The 18,886-nt window shown below is 37.8% G+C and overlaps 1 protein-coding gene across 1 annotated transcript in view; it reads right to left on the minus strand.

Annotated features, from left to right (window-relative positions):
• Positions 1–18,886, minus strand: part of LOC134653918 (neuropeptide CCHamide-1 receptor-like) — a 57,268-nt gene that overhangs the window by 8,361 nt on the left and 30,021 nt on the right. The window contains exons 3-5 of the mRNA XM_063509284.1: positions 16,846–17,034; positions 4,057–4,160; positions 1,119–1,256 (exon numbers count right to left, since the gene is read on the minus strand). Of these exons, the coding sequence (XP_063365354.1) occupies positions 1,119–1,256; positions 4,057–4,160; positions 16,846–17,034 (431 nt within the window). The remainder of the gene's footprint in view (positions 1–1,118; positions 1,257–4,056; positions 4,161–16,845; positions 17,035–18,886) is intronic.

The raw sequence follows: 18,886 nt of genomic DNA on the forward strand, positions 1-18,886 counted from the left end.
AGTGATTTAAGTATTGGGATATTATTTAGATGCAAGAGAATATGGAAGAGTTCGTGATTCAAAACACATATTGATACGCAACGCGAGCTTTTTGACAGAAAAACTTGTATATATACGTAAATAGTTATAATGTTAAAGACGTACCCACTGAAATAGTTCCTGAAGATGCTACTAGCGTAGTAGACACCAATCGGGTTCACGCAGATATTGAGGAAAAAACAGAAGCCAAGGTATCCGTAGCTGTCCTGCGCTATGTAACTGTGTCCAGACAAGTAAATAACTAGAAAGCTAGAGAAGTGCCTATTGAAGTGGTTCCTAAAGGTGCCGTTGGTGCAGTAAATGACAATGGAATTGATGCGGCTGTCGAAGATAAATCAAAATCCCACAATTCACCAATCGTTGTAATACTGTACTGAGAGCTGAGAGGCTGTGGATAGAGTCAATAACAATATACCTAAATAATAGTGACAAACCTATTAAAGTTCTTTCTGAAAATACCCCTGGTGCAGTAAAGGGGGTTGACGCACAAGTGTTGAGGAACAACCGGTAGCAAATATTTCTCTAGTCATTGTAGTCCTCACGGGATGCGAGGCAGTTGATAGACAAGTATATAACAAGAATGATAATGATGTACCTGTAGAAGTGTTTCCTGAAAATGCCACTAATGGTGCAGTAAATAACAATGGAGTTGACGCGGCTGGCGAGGATAAAGCAAAAGCCAACAATTCACCATAATCAAATACGTTGTTATCCTGTGCTGTGAGATTGGCAATCAAAATATAAATAAGCCCACACACCGGTGTTGCCCTTAAGCCATCCTAGATGTCGCTTTTTGTGGGGGTCCATCTTATGGGAGCGAGTCGCTAACTCTTGATAGTCCTTACGCACTAGCAGGTGCTGCTTCTGCGTGTGACCCATGACATGGCAAAGAGCGAAGAAAATTGTACCTGTTGAAGTGCTTCCTGAAAATGCCACTGGTGCAATAGAGTGCGATGGGGTTGACATGGCTGTCGAGGATAAAGTAAAAACCCACACTTCAGCATTTGTTGTAATTATGTGCTGTGAGGCCTGTGAGGCTATGGATAGAGTCAAGAACAATATAAATAATAGTGACGTACCTATTGAAGTGCTTCCTGAAAATGCCACTGGTGCAGTAGAGGGCGATGGGGTTGACACAGCTGTTCAGAAAGGAGAAGCAGAAGCCGATGATACGAAGAGCGTGCCACCAACCGTTGTAGTCCTCCTGGGCTGTTGGGCTGTGGATGAAAAATTTATTAATACATCAGATACAACGAATTAACTCTTCTTGTTAACGGACAAGAACTGTGATCCAAAATAAGTATTTTGGATCCTGTGATCCAATTCATCCAATATAAGTATATTTAGAACTAGACTTTTCAGTAGAATTAAAGGGTAAAATAAAAACGGGATCCTATCACTGTACTTTGTTCGCCTGTGAGTCTGTCCATCTGTCCGTCCGCCTATCTGTCACCAGGCTGTATCTCATGAACCGTGATAGCTAGACAGTTGAAATTTTTTATAGATGATATATTTTCCGTTGCCGCTATAACAACAAATACTAAGAAGTACGGAACCCTCTGTCACTCTGTGGGCGAGTCCGACTCACACTTGTTCGGTTTTTTAGAATGTTTGATACATTCTAAAAAACCGAACAAGTGTGAGATCTAGAACTAACAATCCAGAAGAAGCCAACTTATTTACGGCTGATATGATAGAAGCTTAGTTTAATATTACGAAACTTCGCGAATTTTAACTTTAGTCACAGAATAAATAATAGTATAAGTACAGAAGACTCACTCTCTAACAAAACGCGTATGTTACGATCAGCACAGATATGGCCGCTAGGTGGCGACAGCGCCACGCGCGGCTTATGGCTTTCCCCAAAATTGGGGCCGAACGGATGTACTTTTAGCTACCTGTAGCAAAGCGACGAGATCGCGGAGTGAGACACGCCTGCTTTAGTTCAAATCGTAAAAGTTAATCTAATATTGACGTAGGCCAGACAGTTACTACTGCTGTACGACGTTAATAAAATGTTGGCTTTTACTAAAACTTAGTGAAGATTTAATTTGTTCAAACTTTGTAACTTTGAATTTGTTAAAATGTTTAGTCAATCTTAATAATCGCTATTGTTCCTGTTCGAAACAGTTAACGTAATATAACCAGGGTTGGGCAAAATACTGGCTTCCACGTATTTGAAATACAAATTACAAAATACATTTTTAAAAGTATTTGAAATACAAAATACAAACTACTTTGGTGACGGGTATTTGAAATACAAAATACAAATTACAGTGTTTAAAATAATGTATTTCAATTACAAAATATACCTTTATTTATTTTTTTGTTTAGCATTTAGTTTTAACGTTAACGAATATCCTTTCATACAAACTTATAGGGTCATTGCGCTAGTTTTCGTCCAGCTCTAGTTTACGTCCACTTGACGAAATTTGAATATATACCTACATTCCTGCACAAATTTGGACTGATTTCAATCCTTATGTCTAAGGCGTCTAAGCAATATATCTGTCTACATATAACAATGATATTTCGCAAAAAGGAAGCGCTGGTGGCCTAGCGGTAAGAGCGTGCGACTTGCAATCCGGAGGTCGCGAGTGCGAACCCCGGCTCGAACCAGTGAGTTTTTCGGAACTATGTACGAAATATCATTTGATATTTACCAGTCGCTTTTCGGTGAAGGAAAACATCGTGAGGAAACCGGACTAATTCCAATTACGGCCCTAGTTTACCCTCTGGGTTGGAAGGTCAGATGGCAGTCGCTATCGTAAAAACTAGTGCCAACGCCAATTACTGGGATTAGTTTCCAAGCGGACCCCAGGCTCCCATGAGCCGTGGCAAAATGCCGGGACAACGCGAGGAAGATGAAGATTTCGCAAAAAGTAGTAAATTAAAAATGAAATATATATTTGATAATCCGTCAAGTCGTCGAAAACTAGTGCATGGACGGAAACTACTGCAATGACCCTATCCCCTAGATTTAAACGAAAAGTTCCACGCAGAAGTTGACCTAATATAGATCCAGTATCCAGCCAATGAAAATTGTATCTCGGCTGGATCGGAGGTTCGCGGTCGGCTCACAGCTTGTGCGAGAGATTAGACATTTTAGGATTATAGAATTTAATAAAATGTATTTATAGAAATGTATTTTGAAGCTTGAAGTATTTGAAATACAAAATACTAAATACATGTGAGTGCAGTATTTGAAATACCAAATACAAAATACTTTTGAGGTAGTATTTGAAATACAAATACAAAATACTAATTTGTATTTCAAATACGTATTTCAAATACATGTAATTGAAATACTGCCCAACCCTGAATATAACTAAATCAATTCATCGGAATCAGTCTACTGAAAGCGTCCTGTCAGAATTTGTATAAATACTTACAATATAATTAGTCTAAAGAGTTAGAATTGTATTGACTGTATTCATGTAATTTCATTAGTTATCGCTTCAACTTATTAGACAGTAATTAATATCATTAACGGGTCTAACGCGATTTAATGTCAATTATTTTACCTTTTTTTTGATTTTTTCTTTTGCAAGAGTTTGAAGTTATTATAAGATGGTTTAAATTACTTAAACTAGTATTTGGTCATAATTATCATAAGAGGATTGCTAAGTATTCATTGCTTTCCTAGAATACATCAATAATAATTATTATAATGTTAAAAATTAGAGACAATTTCTTTAATTAATTCATCTCGAACTTTACAAAATCGACTTCAATTTCATATCTGTCTGTCAGTGCATCTTTCTTTTTGGATCGCATCTGAAGATAAGATAAAGATAGTTTATTCATCAAGTAGGCATATTAAAAAATATTATAATGCGATCTGAAGAATAAAGGGTGACTCACGCTAGACCGGGCCGTGCCCGTGTCGAGGCGTCATTTTCTATGACGGCTAATCGGTGATCGCGTGGTGTTTTCCATAGAAAACGAAGCGCCGGAAGCTCCGGCCCGGCCCCAGCCTGGTCTAGCGTGAGTCATCCATAATTTGGGTAAACTTACCAGTAATAAAACCACATCATGAAGACGTGCGAGGGTAGGAAACAGGCGGCGAACACCAGAACGAAAGCGAGGACTGTCAGCGCCACTTTCCTCCGGGCTCGCATCTGAAAAGACAGTTGTTAAGTCTAAGTAGGTACAGGTTTTTTTCTAAATCATAAACTGATACGTGAGCGTCAATCGGTCCTCGCTAGTACGTGCGGCCGATTGTTTTTAAGTTATATTTGGTAATAACGTATGTATTTGTTAAATAGTAGGTATACGGAGTTTTTGAAAAGTCGTAGCGTTTTTAGATCACAAAACGATTGTTAAAATTACTTTTCTCTAGAGACTTCAGCGATACAAATCCCGCGTTTTTGAAGTCAAAAACGAGGGATTTGTATCGCTGAAGTCTAGCGTAAGTACGCTCTATAGAAAAATTGTGGTCTTGGTGATTTAATAAATTATATCTCTGTCTCCAATCTCCATGAACAATAAATGTCGTTCAAACTATTTTTAATATTTTTATTTATTAAGCAGATCTGTCAGCGCCACTTTCCTCCGGGCTCGCATCTGAAAAGACAGTTGTTAAGTCTAAGTAGGTACAGGTTTTTTTTCTAAATCATAAACTGATACGTGAGCGTCAATCGGTCCTCGCTAGTACGTGCGGCCGATTGTTTTTAAGTTATATTTGGTAATAACGTATGTATTTGTTAAATAGTAGGTATACGGAGTTTTTGAAAAGTCGTAGCGTTTTTAGATCACAAAACGATTGTTAAAATTACTTTTCTCTAGAGACTTCAGCGATACAAATCCCGCGTTTTTGAAGTCAAAAACGAGGGATTTGTATCGCTGAAGTCTAGCGTAAGTACGCTCTATAGAAAAATTGTGGTCTTGGTGATTTAATAAATTATATCTCTGTCTCCAATCTCCATGAACAATAAATGTCGTTCAAACTATTTTTAATATTTTTATTAAGCAGATACGTCTGACACATGTCTGACACAACTAATTTTTAAATTAAAGGAAAAAATGATCGCTTCTGGCAATACTCGAACTTGCGACATTTTGGTATTTCAAACTGAAAATCAAACGATGCGGTGTGATCATTGATATAGATCACACCGCATCGTTTGATTTTCAGCTCGAACTAGCTGAAAAAACTTTTTTTCGTTTGAACTAGATACACAATCAGCCGCAAAAAATGGCCCCACAAAAGTAACGTTAAAACAGATCACGCGTTACTTTTTCGTTTAGTCTTGTTTGAAACGCTCAAATGTGAAGTTGTCAACAATTACGAAATGTGCCGTTAAAATATGTAAAAATAACAATGATAAAACAAGGAAAAAAGATGGAATGTATTTCTTTCGGTTAGTTCTTTGGATAGCATTATATAATTTATGTAATCTGGTGGTAATTTTATGGTTTTGAATAAATTAATTTGTTAGTACCAAAGAAGGGATGTCAAGGAACAAAAATCTAATGAGTCGATGTGAGGTCAATATTTTTTTATATTTTTATATGGAATTCGTAAGGAATAATATTATGTTTAAATTCAAGATTTCCAAGAAAACCTATGCGACGTGTAAAGTGGACTGCTATTTAATTACTGTTATACTGTACTGTGTTACTGTATTTAATTTCATGTTTCTGTTGGCACTAGCCAACAGTGCAAAAAAAAAAAACACCAACATGTTTAAAGTTACGTGGACTACCGTTTGTCACGATACATTGCTGTTTTCTAATCAAGTAGTCAGTGCTAATGGATTCGTAGAAAACACTAGTACACTAGCAGAGCAATAAAAATAGTTCAGTTTGTATTGGAAGATCTATAAGAACAATAACTATTACTCTGCTATTACCAAATCCGTCTGCGGGAAATTCCGTCTACCTACTCGTACGAGGTTTTAAACAATAGGTTAATTAGTAGTATTACCAACACTAAATATTGTCGATTTTATCCAAAAGCACAGATTAGTCCCAAACAGTTGAAAAAAATACGCACGGGTACGGAATTTGCAGACGGAGTTGCCCGCATTGGTCTTACAAAGTGACACATTTCTTTGCTCTCAAGTGTACAATACTTACAACGTACGCCCAGACCTGAGGCAATACATACGTAACACATTAGCAAAATGGGATACGATAGATAAGTTCGAGGCGGCCATTCGCTTTATTGTATAAGTTTTCGGTTAGTTGGTTCATCGGGACTTCGAATATCAGTTTTTAGGCTTTTGTATCACTGGATATTCCAACAGAGAGTTCGTCTATTTGTATAAAGCCTGACCAGTAATATATAATCATTGTCAAGAGGGCGCTGTTATTGTCATGGATAGGGTGACCGTTCAATATATATAGGAATAAATTAGTTCCAGTGAAATTCCGCAATATGGCGCGTGATCTTATTCCTGGTCAGGCTTTACGTACGTCGCTCAGACATAGTCAGAAAGGAGCAGCAAAGAGTTCGACGTTCTGTAAGTGAAGTATGTGTACAAATGTAAGAGTTAAAAGCAACGAAAGAGCTTGTAGACGGTCTTCCCCTATAGACGGTTTTCTCCACATTGACCTTATCTGACGTATCTCGATAGTATACGAATGCTTTTATCGCATCTCCGATAAAATGAGGTATACCTTATCTAGTCTGAAATGAGCAGTAGGTACACCTATGTCTGTTTTCGTATAAATACGAACTCAACAACACTGTAGGTAGGTAACTACATATATGTAGTTACCTACCTACAGTGTTGTTGAGATCTTTTGTATTGTCAGTAGATCCTAAGAGGAGTAAGAAGGGCGAACAGTAGAAGATCCCTATTCATCAATTACATATTTATTTTGCAAATAATTCCTTTCATAAAAAGGTATTAGGCTCATTTACGAAATAAACTGTATTGAAAACATCATCCGTTCAAGCATTTAAATTGGACTACAAACAATATCCAACTCCTATTTAGAATACAAATAAACACGCGTATAACTCACTGAGACTACTTTTAAAAAGTTTTGTTTGAAAACTGTAAATCACAAAACTCAGTGTATAATGGATACCTACTAAAAATACAATTTTATATCGTGCAAATAATATTCTGCGGCTGATTTATTTGTAAACATTTCATCAATAGAATAGAATAGAAATAATTTTATTCGTGAGCACAAACACAAAATAGAAAATTATACATAACAGAGAATAAAAGGATAAAGTGCCACGAAATGGTCATGTTCAATCACACACACACACACACATACCTAATCAATCACACTGTCCAAGATACGCATGCGAGATGTGTCCTTGAGACTACAAAAAATACTCATTCTTGTACACCAATAAAAGAAAGCAACACAAAAGAAAACAGAAACACAAGTAGATGTAAACAATAGGCGGTCTTATCGCTAAAAAAAGCGGCCAAGTGCGAGTCGGACTCGCCCATGAAGGGTTCCGTATTTAGGGGATTTATGACGTATTAAAAAAAAACTACTTACTAGATCTCGTTCAAACCAATTTTCGGTGGAAGTTTGCATGGTAATGTACATCATATATTGTTTTTTAGTTTTATCATTCTCTTATTTTAGAAGTTACAGGGGGGGGGGGCACACATTTTACAAGTTTGGAAGTGTCTCTCGCGCAAACTATTCAGTTTAGAAAAATTGATATTAGAAACCTCAATATCATTTTTGAAGACCTATACATACTTAGATACCCCACTAGTATGGGTTTGATGAAAAATTTTTTTTTAAGTTTCATTTCTAAGTATGGGGAACCCACAAAATTTATTGTTTTTTTTTCTATTTTTGTGTGAATATCTTAATGCGGTTCACAGAATACATCTACTTACCAAGTTTCAACAGTATAGTTCTTATAGTTTCGGAAAAAAGTGGCTGTGACATACGGATGGACGGACAGACAGACAGACAGACAGACACACAGACAGACAGACAGACATCCGTTTTTTGCCATTTGGCTACGGAACCTTAAAAAGCAGTATTTTCCAGACTGTGGGAAATATCAGGATATCGAATCATTCTACAGTATCTCTTGGCTGCTATATCATAAATAGAGTAAGTACTTAACTATATGAACAGAAAGCACTGATAAGTGGGACCTGGATATTTGAGACCATTATTTGCTGTGGATATATTTTGTCCCATCAATTTTGTGCCATAGAGCCATCTATGTCGGTTGGGGCATGTTACGGAAGTAAATATTACAACTCTTTTCCCTTATGGCTCCTTTACACGATGGGCCAGCACCGGCCACTCCAAAGGACGCAGCCATACGGCAGAATGAGATAGCAATATCACTTGCTCCCTCTAAAGCATAAATTCGTCTTTTGGAGTGGCCGGCGCTGGCCCATCGTGTAGAGGAGCCATTACGTATAGATCTCCAGTTACCTATATTGAAATGGGCTCAACGTTTTAAAAAATCTCTAGTAAGATTAAATTTTAATTTAAAGATATCTTCTAATCCATAATACACCCTTTTAACTTCCTGAGACCTTTTTAACACTTTAGTTAGGATAATAAAATTGTCTTATTTACCTATAATGTATTTGCTTTGCAACAACAACATTCGGTATTTGTCTAAGATTCCCACTTTCAATTCCATTCCAAATTTTTAATAATTAAATGGCAAAATAATTTACCGTTAAAATATTCACTCTGTATGTATTCTATTCTATTCTGTATGTATTGTATTCTGTATGTGTTCTCATTTATATGAATAAATCTGATTTACAGACTGGTTATTTTAAGTAAGTAAAAATGTAAAAAAAATAATGTAATGTTGAGTTGTAGTGGGAGATGAAATTGTTTGATGTATGAATCTTGTATGAATATGAATACGTAGATAGATAAATATAAGGTTTTTTGTAATCTATTTTTATCTTATTACTGTCTTTGCCTTTTGTATGTTACATAATTCATTTTGTTTTTTATTCAAGTTACCTGTCGTGATTATTTCACCGGATGGTAACGTCTCACCGGAAGATCAGCGCTGGAAGTCGCCAGCAACGTGCTGAGGTGAGAACATTTCGTGGCACTTTATCCTTTTATGTTTCTCTGTTTTGTATAATTTTCTTTAAAATTATTTCTATTTTTTTTCTATTTCTATTGTGTAAGTGCGGCTAACTCAACGTTTAATATCTACTTACAATATGAAATTGCTTTTGCGAATCTGTCTCCACCATTAAAATAAGTTACAGGCCAATTCGAACGTACACTGACATCAGCAGAATGGTATCTGAATGATGTTATTTAGTTATCGTGCGTCTCGCCTGCGTCAATACATGTACGAACAAGTATGAACGAGATGCAGGATAATCGAATGACATCAGTTAGATGTTCATTCTGATGTCTGTATCCGTACGAATAAGCCTGTTAGTTAAATACAACTTTGTTAAAATATGGACCCGTGCCGCCACCGATCGAGAATTATGGCATAGTATGGAGGAGGCCTATGTCCATAAATGGACATCCAATAGAATTTAAATTATTATAATCGCAATATAAATTAAAAAATACTTCAATAAGATAACAAATGTAGGGTGCATTGGGGTAAATCCGAAGACGGGGTAATTTTGAAAATGGCAAATATCTACTAAACTAGAAAAGCTTTCTACTGTGTAGCAACAGTACGCAAGATGTAAGCGTGCCAGTGGTATAAGTGTTGCTAAAGTATGAAGTGTTTTTAGTTTAGTAGATATTTGCCATTTTCAAAATTACCCCGTCTTCGGAATCCCAATGCACCCTACATATAATATAATCGAAAAAAAAAAAAAAATATATATATATATATAATAATTATAGTTACATAAAATTTGATCATAATTAGATTAATTTACTGAAAAATGTAAATAGTATAAATGAATGTTTTTTATAATGAATCATGCATGATGTATCGTTTTCTATTGGAAATAAATGGCTAAATTATTATAATAATTATTAATTATTATTGTTAAAATATAAGATACCTATTTAACTAAAACAAAAATGTGTCTACACGCAGAAAATACGAAAGTGACGTACCTACCAACTATTTTAGCTACAAACAAGTAGTGTTACAGCAGTTTTGGGTGACATCGTCAGGTGACAAGCAAAAGTCACTAATTACTACAAAATATTTAAACAAAAATCAACCTTCTTTTCGTACTAATATGGTTCACTATGGCTATGAACTTGTGGTGGTACTTAGTGACTTTTGCTTGTCACTTGACGACATGATGAATCGATGTTGGCCCGACGAGAAACAAAAATTCGCAAAAAAATGGAGTTTATTTTTATTAGTGTCGTTAAGGTCGCTAAGTAACAAAACAAAACGACCTACTGGTAAGGTCAAATGCAAAATTTAAGCGCCTTAAATAACAAATAGGATAACGATAACGTGACACTTTTACCGATAACCAAATTCATTAGTATTCTAAAGGTCTTTCTTCCGCTTGATAACAGATTTTAGGATTTCATTGATAACAGAACCTTTCCTTATATTAAGTTCCTTTAAAGTCCTTAAGAACCCTAATACAATTGGTAGAGGCCGGTTAACCAGATTGAATCGTGTTGGGTTAAGTGGGTCCCAAAAGTTTGTTGAAAAAGTACCTAAAAGTTTTTACTGACCATTAAGAATCGGTTATTTTGGTTTTGAATCTGAATATTTAATGGGTAATCCCTTAAGTACTTTACTTTTATTAAGGACTACTATAAGGCTAAACATATACGTGCTGGAATAAAATGAGTTGTAGGTTTCTCCAACGTCTAAAGAATGACAAAATATCGTTTTATATACATTCGTAGGTACGTAATTATAAAAAAAATTATATGTATAACTTACCACTAAGTACATATAAAGCATCTCAGTCCAAAAATAAAGTTATAACATTATCTCTGTCTGGGGTTACATGATATTGACAATTTGTCCATAAGATATTTCGAGCTTCGTCAATAGGTATTTATACGTCTATCGGGTTTCGGGCGAGGTCTCTAAACAAGATCCCTAAGTGATAGTTTCTAGCCAGTGATCCAGAGAAAGGTTGACCTCTCCAGTGTCAGTTCCTGAAGGGTTATTTATATTTTTAACGACGTGTCTATAGCCTGACCAGTAATATATGATAATTGTCAAGAGGGCGCTGTTATTCTCAGGTATAGGGTGACAATTCAGTGTAGTATGAAAAAATTAGTTCCAGTGAAATTCCGCAACATGGCGCACCCTCAATAGATCCTGGTTCACCTATACACGACAATCGTATAATTCGTAAACGATAGATCGTGTTCGTTTTTCAACAGTTGTGATAACAACATTAGTGACATAATAAATGTAGACTGTACCTAAGTCAGCAGCAATAGTTGCTAAGCGGGCGAGGTGTTCAAAATGATCTTGACGCGACTTTATTGTTAAGAGAATAAGAGCGTGTCAAGGTAATTTTGAACACCTCGCCCGCTTAGAAACTTCTGCTGCTGACTGTACATTAAATAAATTTGTAAGATTATATTTTTAGATTTAGCTTTTAAGTTTTATAGTTTAGTTATCTATCGGAGTTGTGATAAATAAAAGCTTTACATTAAACAAGTACCATTAAAGAAATCTACGTCAACGAGATAAAAATATTTTTGATAGAGAACGCGAAGTATACGAATCTTAAAATAATATATGGAAATAGTCACGTGAGTCTTGAGAAACGCTTTGGCAAAGCGCATTGACACTTTTGGAGTTGCAAGCGTCCATAGGCTACGGAGACTGCTACCATCAGGCGGGCCCTATGCTTTTTAGCCTCCGACATTGTTTAAAAAATCGACTGCTGCGAGCCATACTAACATCCTGATTAATCATTTGCGCGAGTGACTTAAAACAAGTGAGTCTAAACCGTAAAATTATTCAATGAAAACGAAAATTCCTCATGGTTCAATCAAAAAAGAACTTAGAGGAATTTACGAGTTCCTTGTGGCTCGATGATCTAATTACTAGGTTAGCAGCTAATCACACAGACGACGAAACATGACCCAAGTTCGATACAAGCTAATGCGTAGGTACGCAAACAATGCCTGTTTAGGGATTAGCACAGCCATGACAACATGCATGATTTGCTGACTCTCCAGTATTATTAAGTTTTATTGCCAAACAAATTACAATTATAAGATAACTAGAAATAAAATAAAAAACACAAACTACCTATAAAATAAAACACAAACTACCTATAAACCAATTATAAAAAGAACACCCCATCCAACAAATCTGTCTGCGGCACCCCATGACACTGGCAGCGTTACCTCTCTGTATCGCAAGTGAAATGCGTTGAGAGAGGTACGCGCCAGCCCTGGGGTCCCCTGTGGTTTCGACCAGCCGCGCCGACACTGCCCCGATGAACGTTTTCATGTCGGCTGACCAGGGACCCAAAGTCTCAACTGCGAGCGCCGCAAACTGATAGTCGTTGAGCAACATCGAGTATTTGCGGCGCTTGAGTACTTGGGCCTGGTCAGCCGCAGCGCCGGCCCGAATGCGGGTCCCCTGTATGTGGGACTGTGCAAAAGTGTCGACACATGTTGCGTCCCACACAATCCAGTTAGAATAGAAGCAAGCTAAGTTTGCAGAGATTTTTCAAGTTTGCAGTGACAGAGTATGGAACTGACACTATACTTACACTACAGATTTTCAAGTTGCGAAGTTTCCAAAACGTTGGAAATTTTACCAAAATAATACGGGAAACAAAGGAAACTTAATGTTTATGAGATGAAAAATTTCGGTTCCATTTCTTATACAAAAATATGAGATGTCGAAATTTCGCGCTTTTGTCAGTAGAAATCTTAATGTTGACCATCTGATGGTCTCTTCAATAGCATTTAAAGACAGCAGAGGTGATATTCCTAAAAATACGGGCCAATGACCGTACAATATAGGGCCAATAATTGGGTAGTTTACATCTGATTAACTTAGGGCAGTTACGTTGGTTAAAAGTCATCGGACCTATGTTCCGAAAGATCGCAATTTCAAGTCTTGCCGAAAGCGGTGAATTACTCCATTTTTTCGTTTGATATAAAAATTCACAGATTGATATTAGAATCGGCCTCAAGGCCTCCCCAATAGTCTTATATGGCCCAAACAAACCCCGAACGATAACCGTTTTATTGAAATCGATTGGTTTTTAGTAATATTAGCTTTGGAACACTTATTCCACATAATCGTTTGGCTCCGCTCCAGCGCTATTACAGACCCACAGAGTTCAGACACCGCATTACGAAGCATTTACAAAGATCAAGAGGTCACCAGACATATGAATGAATGAATGAAATCTTTATTTTAGGCAACTAGTGTCCCATACAAAAATACCTTAAAAACTAGCATGCATATTATAAAAATAACATTATGATTGCGATGCATTACGCAACCCCGCAGTGTTAGGGAGCCGGCCGCGGAACCGCCGAAACTTGACACCCTTCGGCCAAAACTCCCTGGTGAATCAAAATGACTTGTAAAATGGTACGAATACAGCAGCACAATAGAGTTGTATTCTGCCCTATTTTATACTATAATAATCCAAGAACATCCCTAAAGCTCAATAATTTTATAAATATTTTTTAATAACTCGAGTAGTGGTCCTAGTTTTGGGCGCAACTGAAATAAGCGGTCGCTCTGCGCTACTTTTGTACGGGAGAGCATATGTGTGGTGACCTCGATTGACTTATGTTCTCCGTCTAGTAGTTGAGGTGGTCTGTGTATAGACCATAGATATGAGCCTGTATGATATTGCTTAAAAGCAATCGGATCGGATTGCCTGTACGATTCGAAGGGGAAATTAATGACGCAATCATCGCATTCGGTTGGAAACCGCCGGATAGAAGAAGCCGTGGGCCACGGGCGCCCTGGGGGTCTACCGCGAAAACCGATTTTCGCAAATTGCGGGGATCTTTCTCTTTTCCTCTCATTAAGACGTAATTAGAGTGATAGAGAAAAATGCCCGCAATTGACGAATAGCCAACGTGCCAATCGCTTACGCTCAGTAGCGATCGAAACGCAATTGTCACTGTCGCACTAATATGGAAGAGTGATAGACACAAAGCGTTTCGTTGTCGAAGCGATAGCGATTGTCAGCTTGGCTAGACCGGCTGTACACTCTTGGCAACGCAACGGTCCGTCGCAAGCGAGCTACGAGCGGTCGTGTAGCTGACGATTGCAGCCACAGGTGTAGAGGAGCGAAATAAGAACAACTAGGGATACTTTTTGAGGTAAGTGTTAGAGCGCATGGACATGCGTGTATCGCTCGGAAGCGTATAGGGAACTGACGTTGATTGGTCGATAGCCGAGGCTCGTTGCACACATATGCATGCTCTCGCGCACACTTTATTCACACATAGAAAACAGCAGTGGTAAGCAAGGTAAGTACCTACATATTATTTTTATAATATTTAACTAAAATGTATATTAATTACTAAGTTTTATGTTTCAGGTTACTCATTTCAGGTCCAGTACATTGCGTCGTCTACAGGTCGGGTTGAGCTGGAGCGAGGCCAGAAGGGTCGCTGAAGATAAGAAGGCGTGACGCGAGCTTGTGAAGGCCCTTTGCACCTCTGGAGTGCCGTAGGACAACAACACAATGATATTGCTTGGTCTGTTTATATGACAACGGTTTCACTCACTTGAATTTTGAGTCGCTATTGGCGACATGTTTCGGGCCCTTCGGGGGTCCATCCTCAGGCTCGAGTGCTCGCGGCGACTGCAACTCGTGCACTGCCTGCTGCGTGCACGAAACCGTTGTCGTATAAACAGTTTAAAATATGTCTTACGAAAATTTCATATCGATGATATTGCTTGGTGGTTGCGATTTGGTAGGCGGTTAAAAAAAAGGTTTATCCGGCAAGGTAATGGCAATGGTAATGGTAAATTTTAACAGTATATGTATGGTATCCTTATTAGCTGTGTTCCACCATAAGGCCAGTGAAATGTCACCTTAAGCCGTTTTTGATAATTATCTGTGCATTTCGGCTTGTACGCACTTATACCTAAGCATTACCAGTAGGCCTAGCACACAAGCACTAGTAAAATCTCTTTTGAATTTGAATGCGTGGGTACCGTTTACAAGAATGTATTTTAATAAATTATTTGAAATTAATAACTATTTTTATTCATAATTTTCATCGATAAATAAATTTCCTTAGCACAAAAAAATAACTGCAAACCGTTAATAAAAATAAAACATTTTATTAAATGCGGCATATTTATCTGAACACTTAACAATTACCTAGAGGGGCTTCACGTATTGTTTCACCTACACTCATCTATTTCAGCAGCAAAATCGATTCACCCAACAGTTATCTATTCAACAATCAATCTCAGTACGTGTATAGTGCCTATTCATGTCGTTACACCATGATGAATTACCCGATGAAGGCCCCATTCGACTTCACAACTTAATGGAGCGTCCCGCAATGTCATATAAACTATTATAATCAATCACTTAGGAAATGGCACCTGTGAACACGTGGGGCCGGATTCAGGATGAATATCTTATACCAATATAAATCCCAATTCAGTAAAAATATCTACCTGATCCAAAACACTGAATAATCTGATCTTTATCTTCGGTACCGTAAAATGGGGTGAGTAGGGTTAATATAGAATAAATGGTTATTTAACGACCCTAAAAGTCATCAACATTATTACTCAAATTATATATAAAAATGACACGTCAACATACAAACGATCGTTAGATAATAACTTTACCAAAAAAGGAATACTGGCAATCTGCCACTACGTAGGTCGAGTTAACAAACATCTATACAAGCCAACGTTCCAAAAATATATTTACACGACCTTATTGTAGTCTTAGAGGCGTGTAAATATATTTTTGGAACGTTGTCTTGTATAGATGTTTATGAACTCGACTGCACTATTGTATAACTTTTATACGACACGTATTGTCCTCTGTTCCCCAATAGCATAACAGTCTTGGTTACCGTAACAAAAAGCGACCTTTTATGTGATAGTTGAAAATGTAAGATGAAATCGCCAAGTAACGCCTTGTTATATATAGTTCGAGTGTTGGCAAGAGACATGACAAGTTTGTACAAAAGGTCAAACTATCTTTTGAATCTTTGAGAGCTTTCTCGGTAACAACCTTGTCTGGACAATAGGTAGTTTTATTGAAAATACATACATCATGAAATTCATGACACAATTGTATCATCAGTATTTAAATTGCGTAGGTATTTATTTTACTTAACGGTAATATTTCCGATACCTAGATTTTTTTCAACACGACTGACACAAAATTTACGTTTTGTAGTTTAAGGTTAAATATTAATTGATGATTATTTTACGAAAAAAACGGTAGTGTACTTTTAAATCGTATTCGTTATTAGCTAACTTAAGGTGCCTACTTAAATTTTCTAATATCAATTAATGCATTTATAATGTGTCCATGCAATTTTGCAGCTCTTCATTTAATTCAGCCTCTTTTTTCTTAAGTATATAAGATTTACTTAGTATGGGTTCTTAGGTATATTCATGACATATCATATTGTCTAAATGGACGGAAAATTCTACAGATAAAATGTGGATTTCCATAGAGAAGGGTACTTAATGCTTAATGCTAGAGTCAATATTTATTACGCCCACAACTATTAATATTAATTAATTTTAGTGATAAGCTTATTATAATTAATTTTAAGTACATATGTGTGTAACCCATAGGTAACTTGCATGTTTGGTTGAACTGTCAATGTAAAGTTGGTTAATAAATAAATAAATACTTATAAGGGTCCTCATGCACAAGAATCATAAGGACCCTTCTCTGCTGGAATGCCACTAACGACAAATTCTCAAAATCCACCGACCTGTCTCTGGGTCCCCTGCATCTCCCCCGGCATGTTCTGCGTGCTCAGCACCAGATGGCGCGCCATCAGGATGTAGAACAGCGCGATGACGGCCAGCGGCAGCGAGTAGTACACGAGGAAGCGGAGCAGCACCATCGTGGAGGGGTACGTCTCGCCCCAGTCCGGGGGGTACGGGTAGCATACCAGGAACTGGAAGAGAAAGAGGCTTTTAACTTCAACTAAACCAACACACCCCGGCCCGGGGGTCGAATCCGGCCCGCGACGCGTTCCAATCCGGCCCACCGACACCCGGATAGTCCGGCCCGCGGGAACTATGCTCCAGGGGTTCAGCCCTAACAGCAGCAACCAGACACCCCCCGGCGCCGACTGTGGCCCGCGCGAAAGTTTTTGTGGCGCAATGCCATATTGCCTCAGGTAAAAAAGTTTGGAGACCCCTGAACTAAACAAAACAGTCCAGGCCCGTAGACAACATGCCAATCGCTAACGCTTCGTAGCGAACGAAACGCAACTGTCACTGTAACACTAATATGGAAGAGACACAAAGCGATTCGATGGCGAAGCGCAAGCGTTTGTCACCTTGGCTAGACCGCCTGTTAATGGTAAGCGTCAGCGTAGCGGGCTAGCGGCCTTAGGCCTTAGGGCGCCTACCACACAAAATGACAAGAGGCACTACGAAGATCGAATTCTATGAAACTTTTACACGTATTCTTACAGCAACACAATTATAACGCCCAATTAGTATAGTCGTTTGATTTGTAGCTGGCCCCGAAGGTAACCGCACGTGCTACTTAAATACCTGCAAAAAGATTAAACCTCTTTAACCGTTGAATAATTTTACGGTTTAGACTCACTTGTTTTAAGTCACTCGCGCGACATGTTTCGGAGAGCCTAGGTCTCCTTTCTCAAACACTAACAGTGCGAGCAGCGTTCACGACGGCCGTGTATCGCTCTTTAACCGTTTATTGAATTATGACTCTATGGTAATTGGAATAAGATTCAAAGCCACCTACACTAGTTTTTTGAGCCCTGTTTTCACCCTTTTTTGCAGGTAGCACTTGCGGTTTTACTTAACAATAGACAAAGGATTAGCCGTTCAGGGTCAGCTACAAATCGAAGGACTATATCCACTTATAATTTGTTATTATTATTACAAGTGGATACTGTTGCATATGGCTCTTTGGCAGCGGCGGCACCGATGAATAGCGCAACCCCACAGTGTCAGGGAGTCGCTATAATTTTCGGTCGGCACTTAAACCATTCTAAACAGTTTTGTGAATAACTAATAAAGTCTGAGGTGCCGAAAAAGAAGAGTCGTGAAATGTATGGGGTCAAATACATTCCACGATTCTTCTCTTTCCGAACAGACTTGTAACGAGACTCCAAAAACACCTATGTTTCTGTATGTAGCTAAATAATCAGTTAAATACCTATATAACCAGGGAAAACATGCTTTTTGACCTTTATCAGGATCCAATCGGCAATAAAAGCTTTATGAGCCCAAATGTTTACAAATATACGAGTACTGCCCGAACCTTATTATCGTAGTCGTTAAATTTACAGCTACTATCAATGTTAAAACGGTAACAACGGCCAGGGGCCCATTTCTCGAACGATATTAGACTAATATTATTTAGTCCACGAACTGTCAAATCGTATGGGTTGCCATGACAACACACTAATAATATTAGACTAATGTGGTTTGAGAAATGGGCCCCAGATTGTGTTGTCTCAAGCGGTTTTTACTGGGCAGTGCTGGTTTTCATTGGATCTATTTGCATTCACAATTTAAACGAAGTACATATTTTTATTACTAGCTGGGTATATCAGACGCAAATAAAATGTACTATTCTCGTGTAACTTTAGTACTCTGATTAACTACAGTAGCCTTACCACGAGTTTGACACTGACATATTCGCTAACGTCTGCTAACTTACTTTCTATACATCGCCCTAGCAATAATATAAGTATGAGCGAGATGCATAGAAAGTAGGTTTTGCAGACGCTAGCGAATATGTCAGTGTCAAACTCGTGGTAAAGCTAC

Source organism: Cydia amplana, chromosome 14 (assembly GCF_948474715.1).
Source record: "Cydia amplana chromosome 14, ilCydAmpl1.1, whole genome shotgun sequence".
Classification (NCBI taxonomy): domain Eukaryota; kingdom Metazoa; phylum Arthropoda; class Insecta; order Lepidoptera; family Tortricidae; genus Cydia; species Cydia amplana.